Consider the following 21495-nt stretch of genomic DNA (forward strand, 5'->3'; position numbering starts at 1 on the left):
AGGGATTACGGTGCAATGAATAAGCAACAAAAAAGCTTCAATTTTAAGTTTTCAGGCACACGAGTGCTCATTGAAAATGCATTCAGCACACTCAAGAAGCGCTTCAGGCAGCTCATGTACCTGGAGTTGCACACTATCCACTGGCTCAATAAGTTTATTATAAGCTGCTGTATCCTTCATAACTTGTGCATCGATTACGGTGATGAAGAGCCAGATGATGATGATGATGATGATGGAGCACCCAATGCTACTCAGTGGGAGAACTGCACAGATAACCACAGTGATAAAACTGATGAGGAGCGAGCTTTGCACAAGCTTGGCGAAATTAAGCGTGCAAAGGTATTGACCAAGCTCCTGCAAAGTGATTGTGGGAAATAACACCATAATTCTCTGTTTTGTCTGAACTGGCCCTTTAGTTCCCCACAGTAGTTTGGAGGCTGTGTGTGTGCACCAATGCGCAGCCCCCTTTATATACACAAACACATGCACTGCACATTTTATTTCAACTAGCTAATAGTATTTTAGGCCACTGAAATTATTCATTGTCTAGGCCAAGAAAGCGGCTCAAAAGCTTCATTTTTTCTTCGTGCTGTTTTGCTTTTTCTTGCCGAATGCGCTCCTTCTGCTCTTGCCTCTCTTGATGACGCTTCCTTCTTTCATTCTCGCGTTCAGTTCGTTTTTTTTTCTTTTTCTTCCTGAATTTTCCTCATTTCATCAAAGAAGTGATTCATTTCCAGTAATCTAAAAGCCGAGGGTTTCGGCTTTTTGGGCTCAGGCTCCTTCGTTGTGCTGGTAGACTCCTGGCTAGTTGAACCTTGGCTTGTCAGCTCCTGGCTCCCCGATGCTTGGCTCGTCGACGCTTGTCTGGGTGGTCTTTTTATGGAGACTATTCCAGAGCTGTCCCTGAGCTCTTCTGGCTGAAGGCTGTCATCTAGCCAGCGTATTTTGGCAATGTCATCTTCAAAAGGAACGTCGCAAGGAGAATTCCCCGATTTGCTGTTATGTGCTGCAGCGCTTCTTTTTCGTCGCATGACTGTTTTGTAGCGGCTGCAGCACTGGTCACCTGTTTTAGGGACCCCGACAGCCTCTGTAATGTCGGCCGCTATTTTGGCAAACATTGCCTTTTTATTTTTAAATTTCTTCATCGGCCCTATTTGGGAAAAATACTGCTGGTAGTACTCGAGCAACAGCTTTGTTTCTCCCGCCGTCCACTCACAGCCTGTACCTGAAAAAAAAAGTGCTTGAGACATTTGTACAGACGTTACCAGTTGCACGTCACCCGACACAGTTGTTAGAGAGTTGTGGTATTCTGCTGTGTTGGTATTAATGTAGAGCTTATAGGCATATATAAGCACCAACCTGTTTTAGTTTGTCTTGATATCGATTTTTCTACTTTGATTTTTGTCGTTACAGTGCTTGGTGTTCTTTGCACTGATCTAACTGTATATATCATGTATAATTCATTACTTGAATGCATTTGTATCCTCTCCTGCTAGGGCCTCTAAATGGGCCTGCAGTTTTCTCTAAATAAATAAATAAATGGACTCACTGCGTTGCTCGCTCATTTGGCTGTGTTCTGGCACTGTGAATAGAAAAACCAAATGCATTGTTATTCATACAGCTGGTATACATGAAGCGACATAACGACCGATTTGTGTTCTGTGACAGAAATTGCTGTACATTGAAGCACCATGTGAATTTCATGCAACTATGTATGCACTTAAGCTAAGCCATGTGAGGCTTCCTAACACAGCTTCACAAAACAGTAACTCTATGTTTGCTATGCTATCTCATCACGACACAAAATTTGGAATAACAATTTCACGTAAGCATACATGGTGGCATGCAAGTTCTTCAACAATAGCTCAACACATTGTGCACATTCTTGATTGAATTACACACTCTCATCATGATGCACAGAGTTTCTGATCAGCTGACTGTTCATCAAAATGAAGCAGGATCTTTCAGGCCTGAAACAGGCAGTGACACTCCAGGAAAAGCAACGTAATTTCTGCGGACTGAGACCGATTTCTAATTTGGATGTGCTCAATGTCCCGAACTTGGTAATATTGCCAACCCATTAGATAGCAGAACATGCACACACGCTGCTACCTCTGCAGCTAAAATTTCCTGGGGGTTACTTTGGAGGTATCTCGCCGCAAATGCGTACCTGCCAACCTAGAGACTTCTGAAATCGGGAGATTCGCCGCGGGAGCGGAGTAGGGGGCAGAAAACAATTGTTTTGGACGATTGGTCCAATTGCCCTTATACCAAACACGCTTGTCACCAACGCGGTTCGTTTCTATTCGTGTGGCTACATTCTAAAGTGATAGGAAGTCGCTTCTTACTAATGACGACGTTCCGTGCAAGAACAGCGGCGTCACGCGCACGTTTACTTTTTGCTGTATATTTACAGCGGTGTTTGTGCAATCAATGCGGTGAAGGTTTTCGTTCTCTACGGACACAGGCAAACGAACAACAGTATGACGCATGCGATGCGTTTCAGTGACATGATCGCATCAGCAGTAGAGCAACGTTGCAACATGAACATAGCGCGTGCAGACAATCGCTCCACCCAACACGTGCGTTGCATTCAACTTACAATTACAGCACAGTGTTGAAATTGAGGAGACACTTACCATGTTGCTCCGCATACTGTGTGGTCACCATCGCAGACATCGTGGACAATAGCTGCTGCACGCTTGGCGTGATATCCATTTCACACAGGTGAATAGCGCTGAACAAGCAAACGAACGATGCGGCGATGCTGGTAAGCCACGTGGTAAACAGACAGCGGAAAAGACCACGCGCAAGGTATCCTGGGTAACGCAGCAGCTTCCGCCTTGCTCCAGCAGGGCGGGTTGTGTTCCGATGGCGGATTTGGAGGATTTGCTCTACGCCAGAGTCGAGTGCTCGCTCGCGGAGTCGGTCGGCTGCACCAACTCCGCCATTGGAATTCAACATAAAAAAGAAATGGAGTTTCTGGCTTCGACACAATAGATCGTAAATTTGTGCTGAGCTGTAGCGCCGCAACCATATAATGAGATGATGATTGGATTGTCTTGTTGTGATGGAATAGGTTGCGCGATTGCACGGTGATGTTCTGTCATGAGTATATATTTCCAGCGTTTTCGTTAATAAAATTTTAGTTGAAGTCAGCGCTCTTTCTGTCCTTGTCTCTTCTTCTGTAGTTACGTCGTAACTACCCGTAGTGTGTCGATGTGCAAATATGCAGAGAGGACCAGTCTTTTTAGGCAGCCTAGACAACACAACAGCCCTTTTCAGGTAATCCGTTGGTCGTGCCAGTCAAAAGGGCTTGGGGCGAGTCGACGGAACTGAAGAATTTGCTGCTCTTTTGCTAATTCTGTACATCTCAGGAGTCACTGCAACAGTGAAAGTCCTTTTGCGTGTCCAAGCGGTGCCAAGACGCAGATCAAAACCCCCCAACAACCCACTCAACACCTTCCTCCCTCTAAGCTACGCTACTGCTTGCAAATACGGTCACGATGTTGATATTTTGCCAAACACGTTTTGTTTGAGCACGCGGATTGACGCTTGAATGGTGAAAAGGTGTGACGTAAAAACATAACCTTCATTGCACACACAAAGTAAAAACAGATATACAGAAGAGACTTGAAAATAACTCGTAATATCTTGCCGTCCCCAAAACGCAATAGTTAGGTACTAGCACAGCTGTCCTATGTGCGTGTCTATTGAGTTCCTCCCGGAACCACCGACTGAACCTAACGCGCCGTATTGGCCACTTATACTGCCTATCAGTCTTGCTCAAAACATACTGTCGCTCACAGCGTGTGCCGGTACAGACGTCACCGCTGGTGTAGAAGGCGCTCGCCAAACGATGCAAGGTCACGGACGTCGTTTCCATTTAATAGTGAGTCCCATGGCGCCGGCAGGCACGCCAGCAACCCCCCCCCCCCCCTGGCCTGTGCGCCGTTGACGTGGCAGACGGGTGCCTGCGAGCCCCGGCTCGTTCATGGTCGCCGGCATGACCTTGACCTGTTCCAGCCACTCACTACACCACACGCCAGCTGGACGACCACCGCCAAAAAGATGGCAGCTCGCCGAGATAGAAATTCGGGTGGCTCTTGAAGCTTTGCTGTCCTGGGGCAATTTCCTGGCCACCTTGACCATCCGTCCTCTCCTTCGTCGTCCTACCAACTTTCTCTTCTGCACGCGCCTACCTTCAAATATCGCGCGCACGGGCGCACTCGTCTTTTAAAGACGACAGTCTTTGTTGGGGTACGAAAACGCAAAAATTTTGGTCTGTCTCTCTGTCGGTAAATTTGTCTGTTTGCCTGCCGAAGCAGCACCCGAAACGTTAAACGTTCAACCTCATCCGCAGCACCCTACAATATTGCTCAAGTTTCATCGTTAATACATGTGCAATCGTCAATTAAACGGCAATTATTGCACATTTCTGAGGCGCACTAATTTTTATACTGTGTTTTTGTGCTACAAAAGGTGTTCATAAGTAATTCTAAAGAACGTAGCGTTTGTCCCGCTGCGCTGTCAATACAAATCTATGCACAAATAGGCAAGTGTTTCCAACGCTCTGGTAAGACAACACGGTGGCGGCACCTACCCGTCGCTTTGCGTTCTACACCTTATCATCTCCAAGACAAGCGCGCACGCCATCCCTCATCTTCAAAGATAACAGTCACATAGCACTCATATATCACGTGCCCCGATGCCCTCGTCCGTCTCTGCTGCACGGATAGAGGCACTCTTACGCAGCGCCTCCGAACCATAATTCACCGACTTTCTCATGCAGAACATCAAATAAACGTTCTTTCTCACTCTGTCCAGACGCAAGGCGATCTTCTTTCGAGGTTATTTGCAGTGAAACATGCGGATACGGGGCCAATACTTTTTTCTCTCCCATTTGTTTGTTTTCTTAGCTAAAGTGCAAATACCCACTTTGGGGGATTGGCCGAGAATGCAGCGTTGAGAATGGTAAATGTTATTTTAGGTAAGCAATGAAATTAAACACCAGAAATAAAGAAAAATGACAATAATACGAAAAATATTTTTTTAACTACAAATATATAGCTTTTGAGTTTGTATTCCAAACTGCCATGTTAACCTCATGGGAAAAATTATGACAATTTAGATGTTAGCTTAAGGAAATGGAGAATATTTTATATACCACACTAATATGGTACTCGTTGAGTAGTTATAATGAAATTACACACGGCATCAAAGGCATCCATGTGACAGTATCACAAGCCTGAGGCACCGAAGCCTAAAACATTTTCTTCCGATAAGGTCAAGCCAAATCTTGCAAAAGCAGCAATTAGAAGTCGAGTTATAATACGAGACTATCTTGAACGTGACAAAAAGTAATATAGTATATTTTCCAGTTCTCCGCAGAATTCGCAGAGGGGTGATAGCGTCAGACCAACCCTGTATAAGGAAAAGTTTAATGGGGGGACACGACATCGAAATCTGGTAAGTGTCCCTTCTGATTGTTGAGAATGACTCCACTGTGATTTCCATGGATATTTTAGGTGAACATGTTTCGTCCCCGTGGTTATTGCTTCCATCCTATCTGTGTGAATGATCAATCTTCTAAACCTGATTTCGGTGAAGTATTCTACCACAGCGAGAACCTGAACGGTTGGGAGATGTAGCGATCAGTGGGCCAAAACGTCAGCCATTTTTTAGGGCGCGTTCACACTGAGCATTCCGGCCGCCGAAAGGGCGCCGAATCTGATTCGGCGGTGGAGAGATCTGCTGAAAGGGCCTTTTTGCGCCCATTGCTCTCGGAACGATTTTTGCGGCATCTGCTGCCGAATTGGTTGCGTGGACCAATAGCAGCGCTACCGTCCAGAAATATTGAAAAATGACGGCCAAGCCCTACTCACTTGTCATGTCGCAGTGCACGTAACTGAACGTTGTAACCAATGAGACTAGAGTATAAAGTTGGGCATGTTGGTAACACATAATTGATCGACGTAGCGCGTTTAGAAGCATAGGACAAGGGAAGGGACCGAAGGGAGCACTTACTTCCCACAAAATTTCATTTCGAGGAGCGTACATATATATGCTCACAAAATTCAAATATAACAGACAAACAGATGAAAAACCTTCTATTGCCATGCGCTAAAAACCTATGATCTCAAAAACGACAATTGTTTTTCACAAAGACCGAGAGAAGGAGCGCTGACGCAGTTCAGCCCTAATCTACTAATCCTTTCTGCTTCAATAATCTCCCTTGTCAATTTATTTCTGTTTTTTCCTATGATTACCGTACCAAGAAAAAGTGGTTTGCAGCCACACGTGCTGCAATGTAGAGCCAAAAAACCATCTCGACCATTTCTTACGTTGCAAGCGTGTTCGCGGAGCCGGTCATTAATGCACCTGCCAGTTTGTCCTATGTAGTGTTTACCGCATGAAAGAGGTATCTGATAGATTACAAATTGCGCGCATGTGACAAACAGTGTTAAGTGCTTTTTAGAGCATCCCGGTTTTGCATGTGAAACAACTTTCACACACAAGTACGAGAGCTTTTTCGGGGCAGAAAACACCACCTTTACATTGGCCCGCTCCCCAACCTTTTTCAAGTTGTGGGAGATTCCATGCAGATAACGCACTACGGCAAGCTGTTGACGTCTTACTGGCTCAACAAGAGGGAGAGCTTGCTGCTAGGACTGAAGCTTCTTGACCAGAATACCCGCGACGGAAACCTGTACGTGAGAGGGGTAGCCAGCGTCCAGAAGTCGTTCTGCTTGTTTCTTGAAACAAGCTGCCATAAGAAGTGGACAAGACATCTGTAAGGCGTTACTAAAGCACATGTTTGCAATGCCTCGTTTTACGAGCTTATTATGGATGGAGTGGTACGGAAGCAAGGGTTTGTTACTCCTCGGCTTGTACATCCAACAAATGTGGTGTATGTGAAAAATGAGAGCGATATCTAAAAATCTGAGAGTGTTATTAACAGGCAACTCCTGGGTTAAAACAAGGGGACTAAACCGCTCCTTGATGAAGTTGAAAATATCTAGGGCACAAAAAGTGGGGTCACAGTCAAGAAGAATGAGGAAGTCGTCAACAAATCTAAAGATGCGCATGATTCAGTTGTCACTAAGGTCACTGGAAACGGTTCTGTTGAGCTTGGCTAAAAACAAATCACTTAAGATTGGAGCAATACATGATCCAATACAAATACTCTTCTTTTGAAGGAGGGTAAAACGAGGCATTGTAAACATGTGCTTCAGTAACGCCTTACAGAGGTCTTGTCCACATCTGATGGCAGCTAGTTTCAAGGAACAAGCAGAACGACTTCTGGACGATGGCTACCCCTCTCACGTACAGGTTTCCGTCGCGGGTATTCTGGTCAAGAAAGTTCAGTCCTTGCAACAAGCTCTCCCTCATGTTGAGCCAGTAAGACGTCAACAGCTTGCCGTAGTGCCTTATCTGCATGGAATCTCCCACAACTTGAAAAAGGTTGGGGAGCGGGCCAATGTAAAGGTGGTGTTTTCTGCCCCGAAAAAGCTCTCGCACTTGTGTATGAAAGTTGTTTCACATGCAAAACCGGGATGCTCTAAAAAGCACTTAACACTGTTTGTCACATGCGCGCAATTTTTAATCTATCAGATACCTCTTTCATGCGGTAAACACTACATAGGACAAACTGGCAGGTGCATTAATGACCGGCTCCGCGAATACGCTTGCAACGTAAGAAATGGTCGAGATGGTTTTTTGGCTCTACATTGCAGCGCGTGTGGCTGCAAACCACTTTTTCATGGTACGGTAAACATAGGAAAAAACAGAAATAAAGTGACACGCTAGAACCAGAGATCGCGCCAGAAAAGGGCCCACGTATTCTAGAATGCATCAAGGTAGAGTATGCTGAGAACGAGGCCTTGGCCAGTCTGGAGGTAGAGACGATGTCGAAAGACGCTCCTTGCGTGGATGAGGAGAGAGCCAGCAGCCCTAATGGGCCCAGTAAGAGGCTGGAAACCTCCTTCGTGCCTCAAGAGTACGATTCGACATCGTCAAATGTGCTAATCAGAGCAAGAACGCGATGCTTCAGGAGTGCAGCGATGCCACCGCAGAGGGCCCAGTTAATGATTCTATCAGCGTTAACAAAGATAATTTTGCCCGGCAGTCCGTCATGACACCGAGTTCAAAATGTTTGAGTGGGGAAAAATGTAGCACAAGCTCCAACAAGCTTCCCAACCCCTCAGTTCCCGACGCGACTTGATGATGGCATCGAGAGAAAGGGGACAAGCAAACATCGCCGAAAACGAAAGAAGCGGAAGCGCACTGCGCTGCGCAAGCCTAGGACAGGTCCCACTCAGTCGCAAGAAAGACGAGAGGGTAGGCCGTTAATCCGTTTCAAGGAACGTCAATGGTGGCGTTCAGGGAAGCACAAGCGGCGAGCCAGGTGTAGAGGGGAGAAACGAGGTGCTTTGCCCAAAGGAAAGGCGCGTTTTAGTTCGACAACTTCAGGAAGGCGACCTTGTCTGAAGGGTCAACGTCGAAAGATCACAAAAGCTAAAAACCGCGTTGGGGCGAACACAAAAAGACAGTGGCCCCAGTTTTCCTCCTGTTTCTGGCGTCCCTTTCAAATTCCTGAGGGGAACAGGCCCAAGTGTAAAATGAGGTATGACGGCAGTGCACTGCTTAGAGTTTGTGCATTTTGTAGCTTCTTGCGTGCTCGAAAACTGCCCGCACCACGACCCCATCGGGTGCGATTCAAAAGAATCTAGTTGAGAAAGGGGGAACGGTCAGTTTGAGTAACTTTTGCACAGGCGTGTTAAATACTGTTACTCATGGTACGTCAAGATGCGTATTCAAGTCTTTTAAATTTTGTAAGTTACGTGATGCGGTGTAAATTTTTCAAAAATAAACCGCCGAACCAAAGGCTGACAATTGAAGTTAGTTTAATCATGAGTGCGAAAATTTGCATCAGGTAAAAACCGAGAAAATGTGTCAATTTTCTAGTTGTTTCAAAGGTTTAGTGTGGCATCGTATGCCTCCACTGCCATGGGGATGTGGCATGAATGAGCATTTGAGGAAGATGTTAGCATAAACCGAATGATTTCGTAAAGTGATTAAGATTGGCGTGACCCGGTACAGTTATCGTTGCGCGCATTGAGAATTGAGGTCTATGAGCATGTTATTTTTTTCCTTTCGTCGGTTGTTTTCTGTTTGTATGTGCGTATTTCATTGTATAAGAAGTGTATTTTGAGTCATTTTCTTGTTGCTTGGTGCATTGGTTGTTTTTACTTGCTGTAATGCACATTGAAGGATTGCACTACAGTAGAGGAGCGCACTTGCTCCGTTTTGTTTCGTAGTATACATTCGTGCAGTGTATTCTGTATTGATGGCTGCCGTACACGGCTATTTCCTCTTCTTGTTTGTATGGCGCATTGATATTGTTGCGTGTAACTGAAGCTGGTACTCTAACAATTTGTTTTTTTTTCTTTTGTTGTTACTTTGATGCACTCTGCCTAGTTATGTTGTGTATGAGAGGGACAGCCCTCATGTCTCCCTTGTTGGTTGTGTTTTGTTCCTTGTTGTCGAAAAAACTCCCCTCCGTGTGAACAAATGTTATGAATAACATTCTGAAAGTGGGGGGCAATGTCACGGACGGCCATTTTTGGCGACACCGCGTCACGGCAATTAACGGGCGCCGTACTCCCCGACTGACCGTGAGAAACGGCGGCACATGAAAGGGAGCTGAGAAGTGCAAAATGGGGTGCTCTTCTTAGAACGTCGCCGCCGACGGTTAATCCTTTTGTAACTGTGGCGGCGTCTGCAAGGTCGTAGAAGGCCGTGGTATACCCCGAACAAGGATTAGACTACAAGACGCACAGACTGAGAGCTAAGTGGTTGACCGTTCCCACGGAGAAAAGCGTGGGAAACGCTCTGGTGGCCAAGCCGTATGACAACAACCCGACAGGTTGTCACTCTCGCTAGTTGCGGGCCCTCGCCCAATTAAAAAGGGGTGGGGTCAAAAATATTTTTGGGGCGGAGTTTTCATCAATTGAACGCATATGATTGGACCCATGTAGAGGTCTCTTGTCCCCAAGGAAGAGAGCGAAGAGACACGAGGGGGATTTAAGTGCAGGATTTTGCCCTGCTAGGCAGACTAGTCGCTGACCAAGATGGTGTAGAAACAGATCAACAAGCATCTCTTCTAGAAGTTTTTAGTGTGGCTCTGTATCGGCTGGCCACCTAAACTTAGCCGTTCGTCTAGTTGTGATGCGATATTAACGTCTGCAACGTAGACATCGGGACTTCGCCTCGAGTTAGCTCAACCTGCTCGAAGTCACCTGCAAGCACTAGCCTCCCGGAGCCACCAGCGTTGCAACACCGCCGACATCGCAGTCGTGCCAGAACTCTCTTCGACTTCTCGCATCCGATCGTCGGGGACACAACGCTGCCGGTCATCACACGTATGCCTTCACCTGTTTATATCTTCGAACTTTCTCATCCGTCGTTCTATTCTTGTTATTTGTGTAGTTTGTAATAGTTCTCTCTCGTAAGCTGATTTATTGTTTCTGTTATATATTTCTTTAGTTGTATCAAGTGTCGATGTATCTTGTTAGTTGTATTGAAGTGTTGTATTAGATCCCGTGTGCTGCAATATCACTACAGTAAAGTTTGTTTTGTTTTCTCACGTCTCTGATCCCTTCACTGTCTCTGCTTGCGTACGGAACGAACCAACCTGCTGACATTCCCGTCGCCGACTTCGCGCTGGCGACGCTAGAGTGGCAGCTTGTAACAGTAGATTAAGGCTGAACTGCGTCAGCACTCCTTCTCTCGGTCTTTGTGAAAAGCAATGGTCGTTTTTGAGATCATAAGTTTTTAGCGCATGGCAATAGAGGGTTTTTCGTCTGTTTTTCTGTTATATTCAAATTTCGTAAGCATATATATGTACGCTCCTCGAAATAAAATTTTGTTGGAAGTAAGCACTCTCTTCTGTCCCTTCTCTTGTCCTATGCTTCTAAACGCGCTACGTCGATCAATTATGTCTTACCAAAATGCCCAACTTTATACTCTAGTCAATTACCTTTCTAGTAAAACGGGCCCTTTTATGTGTTCTCCTCCTACTCCGTCTACAACGGCTGCGTTGATAGCCCACACCACTTGCCTTGCGCGAAGACTTACGTTCTGTATGCGGAAGAAAATTTTCCCTGAAGAAGTTTGGATACTCTTTGGTTGGTTCACCCCTTCCGTCGGACATGGCATAAGAGTGTGCAAGATTCTGAGGACTGAGTTCAGAAGGCAAATGCGGCTGCTATGGCAGTGGTTTTCGCTTCAAATTCTGAATAGCAGAGATGATGCCAAGCGAAGAAGACAGCTTCATGAACTTCAGCGTGCCATTCATTAAACTACAGAGGCCATTTGGGTCTGTGATCTGGCTCGTCTGCGAAGTCCGGCTAGATCGGCTCCAAGACGGGATGGAAAAGGCAAGAGTAGCGTTCACAGGCTGGAGCCGTTACAGGTGCCCCCGGAAGTGTCGGAAGCCCTGTCCCTAGGACCGAAGTTTGCGGTAGAGCCAAGGCTTTCCGCACCTGAAAGGCTCTCCTTGGTCCGCCAAATTTCTGGGAAGGCAACTGACTCGAAACATGACTGGTGTGTATCAGCACGTGTTGATGTGCTCCTTCGTTCGAAGCAACACTCTTCCAAATTGCCGCTGAGAAAAGTGGAGGCCTACCTTAGGAACATCGTTCTCGCCGTACTTCCAGCCGACAAGGCAGGAGGTTTTGCCGTTCTTTCTTACAAGTTTTTTAGTTCTAAAGCAAGTGAAGCTGTTTCATCTGTTTTCAATAGTTACGACAATGTTGTTCTTTCTAAAGTCAAGTCTCAGGCAAAAAGGATGTGTGAAAAGCTCGACCTCAGTAAACTTGTTAGTGACATAGCAAATAGCAAAAAAGATTGTCTTGACGTATTCTTCAGTGCGAATACACATAAGCCTGAAAAACCATTTCGTGTTATCGTTTCAAAAAATGATACGTGGCAGAAAAAAAATTTTGCGTTGTTTTTACAAAGTAAACTTAATTTATTAACAGTAGATGACCCATTTCTCGTGAAAAATTCCCATCAAGTTCTTGATTTTGTCCAACCCCGTTCCAATCAGCACATGTGTGGTATTTCCATTCATGTAAAAGATCTGTATTATTCGCTGCCTCACAAATTGATTCTTAGTTGTGTAGAAGAGTGCATTGACGACTTTGGTAGCATTCAATTTCAGAATAGTGCTGGTATATCGTCTAGTAGCTTTTTAGAACTGTTATCCTTCTATTTGCAATCTACTTTTATTCAATGGAACGGGAAGCCCCACCTTCAAAAGGATGGCGTTTGTATTGGATCATGTATTGCTCCAATCTTAAGTGATTTGTTTTTAGCCAAGCTCAACAGAACCGTTTCCAGTGACCTTAGTGACTACCGAATCATGCGCATCTTTAGATTTGTTGACGACTTCCTCATTCTTCTTGACTGTGACCCCAACTTTTGTGCCCTAGATATCTTCAGCTTCATCAAGGAGCGGTTTAGTCCCCTTGTTTTAACCCATGAGTTGCCTGTTAATAACACTCTCAGAATTTTAGATATCGCTCTCATTTTTCACCTAGACCACAATTGTTGAATGTACAAGCCGAGGAGTAACAAACCCTTGCTTCCGTACCACTCCGCCCATATTAAGTTCGTAAAACGAGGCATTGTAAACATATGCTTTAGTAACGCCTTACAGAGGTCTTATCCACATCTGATGGCAGCTAGTTTCAAGGAACAAGCAGAACGACTTCTGGACGCTGGCTACCCCTCTCACGTACAGGTTTCCGTTACGGGTATTCTGGTCAAGAAGTTTCAGTCCTCGCAGCAAGCTCTCCCTCATGTTGAGCCAGTAAGACGTCAACAGCTTGCCATAGTGCCTTATCTGCATAGAATCTCCCACAACTTGAAAAAGGTTGGGGAGCGGGCCAATGTAAAGGTGGTGTTTTCTGCCCCAAAAAAGCTCTCGTACTTGTGTATGAAAGTTGTTTCACATGCAAAACCGGGATGCTCTAAAAAGCACTTAACACTGTTTGTCACATGCGCGCAATTTTTAATCTATCAGATACCTCTTTTATGCGGTGAACACTACATAGGACAAACTGGCAGGTGCATTAATGACCGGCTCTGTGAACACGCTTGCAACGTAAGAAATGGTCGAGATGGTTTTTTGGCTCTACATTGCACACGTGTGGCTGCAAACCACTTTTTCATGGCACGGTAATCATAGGAAAAAACAGCAATAAAGTGACAAGCGAAATTATTGAAGCAGAAAGGATTAGTAGATTAGGGCTGAACTGCGTCAGCACTCCTTTTCTCGGTCTTTGTGAAAAGCAATCGTAGTTTTTGAGATCATAAGTTTTTAGCGCATGGCAATAGAGGGTGTTTCATCTGTTTGTCTGTTATATTCGAATTTCGTGAGCATATATATATACGCTCCTCGAAATAAAATTTTGTTGGAAGTAAGCGCTCCCTTCGGTCCCTTCCCTTGTCCTATGCTTCTAAACGCGCTACGTCGATCAATTAAACCAATGAGAGTTTAACTCACTTTTTGCGTACTTCACGCCCCTATTTTGTGGAAGAAGTGACCCAGCTTGTCTTGGGCGTGGGCATGCCTCATAACGAAACCACAACGCCGCTGGCGTGGGTGGCTTTTCGGCTTTTCATTCATTAAAAAACAGCGACTTCTCAGAAAACTAAGCGTTACTGCTTCGTCTTGTTTCCGGTGTACGAGAATCATCAATGTCTAAACCACCGAATTCGGTAGTGGCGTTTGCGAGCCTCGACAAGAACCGGCTGAGAGCGCGTTCATCCCGCGTTAGACCCGTGGTAGATGGCATATTCGGCGGCGCTGGGTGTGTCCAGTGCGGACTACTCTGTGTTTTGGCGGCAGGAGAATTCCGGCCGATGTAAAAAGCGAATGCTTCAGTGTGAGCCAAGGGTTATGTTAACTCACAGTGACCTGACCCATACTTATTTCAGGTACTTCATCAGCTGAGACGGGACTAAAGATCATAATGCCATGGTGACATGAGAGGTATGAGAAGTTGTTAGAACTGTGCATACCGAGAGCGAATCGGTAATTATTACTGCCCTGATCTCAATTATCGGAATTTTTTGCAGTGCTATGATGACTGCCATGAGCTCCGCTTCAAAAAGCTGCGTGAAATCAAGTAGCTTCACGGCGAATGACCAGCCAAGTGATTCTCTTGCTTACGTGCCAAGCATCTTTCTTTTTTTCCTTCAGCGGCCGTTTCCGTTTTCACCGCTGACAAGCTAGAAACTTCTAGCGTACACTTCAACTAGAAATAACAAACGAAATGAGCATACGCACGACGAGTGCTGACAAGAAACTGTCATATTTCTTACTTCGTGTGTGAACAGCGCCATCTTTTCGTCAACGCAGCCACAGGAGTGAGCAAATCGGCATTTGTGCTCGCTTTAACTACTGTAACTTGCCGTCAAAGCACAAGAGGTACAAAGCACCCGTATCCCGAGGTAAACGCGCGCTGAAGAGAACATCTATACGAACTTTGATAACGCCATGTGGAGGCGTGCGCGCCTTTTTGGGGTGGCACGAGGCGGCACGGCACGACGTCCTTTAAAGCGCAGCGCAACTCACGCCCGTCGTGGCACCTCGCTATGGATTAGCAAAGTGCGCTGAAGTTTCTGAGATGTGAGAACCTCTAGCGGTACATGGTGTATATAAATAGCTTTCCGTAAACATGGTGGAGAAAGGTCGCTCTGTGGTGCAGTGGTTAGCGTCGCGCGCTGGGAAGTGCGAGGTCGCTGATTCGGCGCCAAATGTGGCGCTTTTGTTTCGAAGACGATAGTCTTTTGGGGTGACCTTCGAGAAAAAAAATTTTGGTCTGTCTGTCTGTCTGTCTGTCTGTCTGTCTGTCTGTCTGTCTGTCTGTCTGTCTGCCTGTCTGTCTGTCTGTCTGTACATTTCTCTGCTTGTCCGCCAATAACGATACCTCAAATGGCCGACCTCATCCGTAGCGCCCACCAATATTGCTCAAGGTTCAGCGTTGATACTTGTGCGATTGTGAATAAAAAAGCAAATATTGCGCATATCTGAGGTACCATAACAACAAGTCGATGTTTTGTATGTGTGCGTTTATACTAGATAAGGCACACACAAGCAATTCTAAGGACCGTAACGTTTATCACGCCGCACTGACAGTGCAACGCGATGCTCAAAAAGACAAGTGTTACCAAAGCTTTGCTAAGACGACATGGTCGAGGCACATGCCCGTCGCTTTACGTTCTACACCTTATCGCCTCCGAGAATGGCACGCATCTTTCCCCGCGGGCGCTCATGCCTTCTTTCGTTTTCGAAGGTAACTGCCAGATGGCGCTCGTGTATAACGTGCCTCGATGGCGCTCGTTCAGCTCCGCTGCATGCTCGAGGCACTCTAACGCAGCGCCTCCAGAATAGCATTCATCGATTTTATTGCGCAGAACATCAAATAAACATTTTAGTCATTCTCTCCAGACACAAGGCTATCGTCATTTGATGACATTTGCAGTTTAACACGCAGATCCGGGGCCAATTTTTCATTGTTTTTCTGTGCAATCTGTTCGTACATATTTTACAACGTCATTTCCCTAGCAAAAATACGTCACAGTGTCATGGGGCACCCCAGTATGAAAAATTTTGTGTTAAAAAAACTTGTGTCACAATCAAGTAAATACAATCTGACTCTCACGTGCGGAGTTCTAGACACGTTACAATACGACAGCTCCTGAAAGAACAGCGATGATCTACGCATGTTGCATTACTGAGCACACACTTCATGCCATCTATGGAACCATCACAAATTCAATTACTACCAGGTTTCTCAAACGCATTTTTTTCAAGTATCAGGCTTAGACGACGGCTGACCGCAAGCTGCTGAATGGTTTGCCAACGACGAGTTGACTTCGTTCAAGCACGACCGTTGCGACATGTTTCCGTTTTCGGTAACACCACTAATATCTGCTTTAAACTGTCTTTTCTTGCGAAGGTTTCCTTAGACAACCATTTCATGATTCACTGTCAGCTTGAAAATCGCTGTAAAGGAAGGCGCGTAGCAAAATAGCTTCTCTAATATTTATTGCAAGACCTGTGACTACCACCTATGTAAATAATATGTTCTAGCTCAAAACAGCTGTACGTGGGCCGAATGCTACTTTTGTTCTACCTGAGGAACTACTGATTTTTTTTTAGTCCCAGCGCATAACTAGCAACCTACACACTACGTCGAGCTTCTGAAGCACTTTTTGAACGCGCTTACCGGTAAGTTGACGCCATACAATGCTTGGCACAACGTCTGACTATCACACAGTTTCTCCCACGTCATAGACGTACTTCATATTGGACAGTGTTTGTCCTCTTCACAACACAACCTCGTGAAGGTATTCGACTGCGCACACCACGTCACTGAAACCGTAGCGGAGAATTATCACTGCTCCCCGGCTGCATCGCAGTTTTTAGCGAAGTGTCTAAATTTTTGCTAGCCTTGCGCGTTCCAAAGTACCTACAACTTGACTTACATCGGGCAAAGCTTGGGGTATTCTCGCATGACATTCATCATGCGTTTCAGTGTGCAAGACGTGTACGGGGGGGGGGGGGCACTTTAAAACGAGCCCGTACTACAACTCGTGGCGGCTATGTTCTACTATCTGGTTCTCAACCAGCTCGCCCGGGCAGTGCATCGCGTAAATGTTAGGCGTCCCATCTGGGCAGCGCTGGCTTCCCACAGTGTAAACGCTGTGAGAAGGAGTGTGCAGAGGAGAGGGGGGAGCGAGCGTAGGTTAGCAGACGCTCCAGGCGGCGACATTGCGAGGCAACAGAGGGGGAGCGAGCACAAGAAGGTGGTGAGCGAAAAGTGGAGAGAGTAGTGGGCAGCTTTTAGAGAGAAAGAAGGACGACATCTGCGCATGCACAGTGTGAGTGCGGATGCCGGCAACAACGCGGAACATGCCGCCGCTATATAATGCTTCACATCTAAAAAAGCTAGTGAAGAATAGGAATTGAGACTCGGAGGAGCGCCACACAGTGTAATCAGGGGAGGCGCAACAGAGACGAGTAGGTTTGGCTGAAGTGGGCGCAGAGCATGGCAGTCGGCTTTCCAGCGATAACCTGGAGACGTGGAGGCTGATCGTGGAAGCATAGACCAGATGTTGGGAAAGTCGAAGATGGCCGCAGCATTTCCGATGGAGGCGGAAATGTTGTAGGCCCGTGTGCTCAGATTTGGGTGCACGTTAAAGAGCCCCAGTTGGTCTAAATTTCCGGAGCCCTCCACTGCGGCGTCTCTCATAATCACATAGTGGTTTTGGCACGTTAAACCCCACATATCAATCAATCAAAGTCAAAGATGTGCAAAGAAAGTCTGGAAGCATGAACTTCACATTCTGCCGCTAACCTGAACCAGAGCACGCAACAGACACCTTTCTAGATCCACAGCCACGGGAGCAACCACCTCCTCTTGCCATTTGCCCGGGAGGAGGCTAAGTCCTGTGGCACAACGGTTGTTTGCAGAAATCTTGTCATTCTCTTGGAGTCGCGTGGGTTTGCAGATACGGGCGCCCCAGCAGAACCGTGTCTAATGTCAGCACGCTCTAGACTATCTGAAAGGTCCAAGCAATGTCGGCACACACCTCTTCTGTAATCATCATCATCATCATCATCATGATCATCATCATCAGCCTAACTACAGCCACTACTCAACAAAGGCCTCTCCCATGATCAACCAGGTTTTTGTGTTTTCTTCTGCCCGTTAGACTTCCAAGCTTTTTAGGAGATCCATCACTAAAATGAGAAATAAAGGAGATGTGGGGAGGGGCAGACAGGAACAAGCGACTGCTATTTCCCTCGGGTGATTCAACCCAGGGGTTTCATATACGTGAAGCCAGGACCAAAAAGGTGTGTTTCCTATGCCACGGGGCCTTACCAGGCATTGGCTCAGCCTTCTGAATACTCTTTTCTCCAGACACTGCTAGGTCATGCACGGCAAAGTGTGGGATTAGATCGGAACACCCAGTTGGCTCGAGTTCTTGGTGATGCTGCTACTAAAAGCCTGCTTCTGCAGATGTCCCAGAAGAAGGCCCATAGTACTGTTAATTCATCTTAAGCATTACAATCAGCCCTATTCGGATTAAGGTTTATAGTCTGGTCTACCCACACGTATTCCTAAGCAAGTTTCTTCATTCACCATTTCAGTATTTACTGAGTAGGAGCGCACATTGTGTATTGGGCTGGCAGAAATGCCACATATTAACCTTCCCAATAGGCATTTAAACACTGATGAACGTCCACTGGGCAAGCACTTCCGGATGTCATGGTCGTCCACTGGTCGCCCGCAAATCGCCGATCGGCGTCCAACGGACATCCGCACGACTCTAATGCGCATACTAATTGGCCATCCAGCAGTTGTCCATTGCAGATATGCGGAAGTACAACGGATATGTAGGCAATTTTTCCCATGAGCATTTGAACACCGATGGACGTCCACTGGACAACCACTTCTGGATGTCTCGGTCGTAAACTAGTCGTCCATAAATAGCCGATTGGCGTCCAGCGGATATCCGCCGGACTCTAAGGCGCATACTGATTGGTTGATCCAGCGGGAGTCCACCGGGTGTCCAGGGTGCATATGCGGATGTTCAACGGACTTATAGGCCGTCATATTGTATTTGTGTTTTCATTGCGCAATCTCCGCTAAATAAGCATTGGGTAAGTTACAAACCATGAGTGGGTACCAAGTCGAACATTCATTTTTATTTGTAATGCTTGATTAGTGCCGCTGGTTTTATATGATACAGAAAGTTCGGTAAAAAGACTGCAAAGACAAGAACGAACAGAACACAAGTGGTGTTTGTCTTGTCTTGTTCATTTCCATGCCGCAACGAGACAAGAAAAACACCATTTGTGTTTTATCTGTTTCCGTATTTGTGTTTGCACCGCACTTCTTCTACCTATATGACCAGCTGCACCAATCAAGCATAGTAACTAGAAATGAACATCCAACTATGTGTCCAATAATGGTCAGTGATATACCCAATAGATATCTGGTGGAGTTTGCACACCACTTTCAATGAAAACTTACTAACTATAGTGAGACTTGCATCTATCCACACTTCTTCAGATTTATTTATTCATACAAAAGAACATGTTTCTATATATTGCAAATTGCTATAATGCAACTGCCATTAATTGAAAAGGATCATGACTTCTGCCATCACATTTCCCCAAGGCAGCATGAGAACGCAAACTGTATGTCTCCAAGATGTAACGATTTGGCCACCGACTTTCTGTCTCCTCATGGTGTCCGTCATATATGTGTCCGATCTCTGACCGTCCTGTATGTATTTGATGTGTGACCGTCCGGTATGTCTTTCAGCTGTCATAATTTTGCCACCATGTTTATGTCTCCTTAAGTGTATGTGTTGTGGGTGTCCTATAAGTAGCCTACCTTTATGCAGACGAGAAATTAGGCCAGTTGATAGACTGTATGGTGCTGCATAGTGGAGGCTGTTATAATTGGAATGCATATACAAGCATGTGATACTGCAAACTTATTTATTTATTTTCATTTACACCGTAATATTTAGAGCATTTTACAGACAATATTTCAACAGGTAATATACATCAGCTGGTGGTTGAAGACATATAAGAATAACAGACCAGCTTTAGCCCGATGAAGCTTGAACATATCGTTATCATTGTAATAGTTTTTACTTTTTCAGCCTCTTTCTAGGCAATTGAAAGTACATTCATTTCTCAAAACACAAAAACAAATATTTTACAAAAACAACTCATCACCACAGTAACTTCTGACCAGAAGGCTCTTTCAAGGGCATTAGAAACAATATGGAGAGTACACTTACATAAGGTTTGCACACCCAAATTAGCCATCTGTTGTATAAGGATACGTAAAGTATATCACAGTGACTTGTTGGTCTTTATGGGCTAATGACAAATATGTGCAGCCTTACATAGTATAAAAGATGGAACAATCATAACGTCAGCACCAACTCACGTGGCAATCAATAAATGTTGCAATAACTGAGGAATTTGATGTCATAGTAAATTACGAATGTGACAAATGTCATCAGCGCACTTGCAGAGATACACCAAACTGCAGTACTTAGCATCCATTATTGAAAGCAACACTACAGCTCACAACCAGCAGTACACTTAATGTAACCCTTAACTGCTGAACTGAAGGCCGCGGATTCAAACCCCGTCTGTGCTGGCCACAATTTTCAATGAAAAAGAAGAGCTTCAGACCCGTCCACTTAGACATGGGTGCACTTTCCAGGCAGTTAAATCTTCTGAAGTCCTTCACTGCGGCAACCCTATAATATATTGTGGTTTTGAACACGTGAAAGCCAGCAATTATTATTCTTAATATATATCACGCAAAATGAAGCAAGCAAATATCATTCTGTAGTTTAAAAAATTGGCCACGTATCGGCATGTTAACCTGCAAATGTCGTTGAAAGACAATATTCTTGCGTGTGGAGATAGTGAACAAAAAATTATTATGATGTTCTGCCCAAGAAAATCGGTGAATGGTATTCTGGAGGTGCTGCGTCAGAGTGCCTCGAGCGTTCAGCGGAGGCAAACAAGCGCATCAAGTCATGTCACACGTGAGACAAAAGCGCCATCTGGCAGATTTTTTGGATAACGCAGTGCGGGGCTCTGAGACGGGTATGCGTGCCCATCGCAGAGGTGATAAGGTGTAGAACGCAAGGCGGCGCGTAGGTTCCACCACTGTCTCGTCTTAGCGCCCCGCCGCGGTGGTCTGCTGACCCGCAGGTCGCGGGTTCAAATCGCGGCTGCAGCGGCTGCATTTCCGATGGAGGCAGAAATGTTGTAGGCCCGTGTACTCAGATTTGGGTGCACGTTAAAGAACCCCAGGTGGTCGAAATTTCCGGAGCCCTCCACTACGACGTCTCCTGTGTTTTGAGCAACATTGGTGGGCGCTGTGAATTGGGTCGGCCGTTTCAAGTACCCGGTGCCGTTAAAAGTAGACAAAGAGACAAATGTACAGACAAACTAAAATTTTTACGTCGAAGGTCCCCAAGAAAAGTCTTAAAAAATGTCACCATTCCACCTTTAATTCACTGACTTAATTTAGAATATTCCAGAATGCCTTTTGTTAGTTATAATTCACAATGTCAGACGTGGTTAAGAACCATTGTAACATAACACACACGGTTAGGTATTGACAAAGTTAGGTATGATTAAGTATGACTCTAGGAAATCACTTAGTTGCACTTATAGCAGTCAATTCCAGAAAACATTCAACTAAGGTTACAAAAACATATGAAAATAGGATATTTTGTCAATATTTCATTGAAAAAAATTATTGGTCTACTGAAGCCTTATCACAATACAAGAAGCTCAATATTAAAAGTAGCTAATTGCGCATGACACAAAAAACCAAACAAGACAAAAAAGTCTTCAGGGTACCTTAC

General features: G+C 45.5%; 1 protein-coding gene across 1 annotated transcript; it reads right to left on the minus strand.

Moving 5' to 3' along the window:
• Positions 1–557: 557 nt before the first annotated feature.
• On the minus strand, positions 558–2933 carry LOC119167250 (uncharacterized). The gene is made up of 3 exons (XM_037418699.2): positions 2640–2933; positions 1550–1582; positions 558–1225 (listed from the first exon to the last, which is right to left on the minus strand). Exons 1-3 carry the CDS (start codon positions 2716–2718, stop codon positions 669–671), a joined length of 669 nt encoding a protein of 222 aa, XP_037274596.2. The 5' UTR covers positions 2719–2933; the 3' UTR covers positions 558–668.
• Positions 2934–21495: the final 18562 nt, after the last annotated feature.

Source organism: Rhipicephalus microplus, chromosome 4 (genome assembly GCF_043290135.1).
Source record: "Rhipicephalus microplus isolate Deutch F79 chromosome 4, USDA_Rmic, whole genome shotgun sequence".
NCBI classification, from domain to species: Eukaryota; Metazoa; Arthropoda; class Arachnida; order Ixodida; family Ixodidae; genus Rhipicephalus; species Rhipicephalus microplus.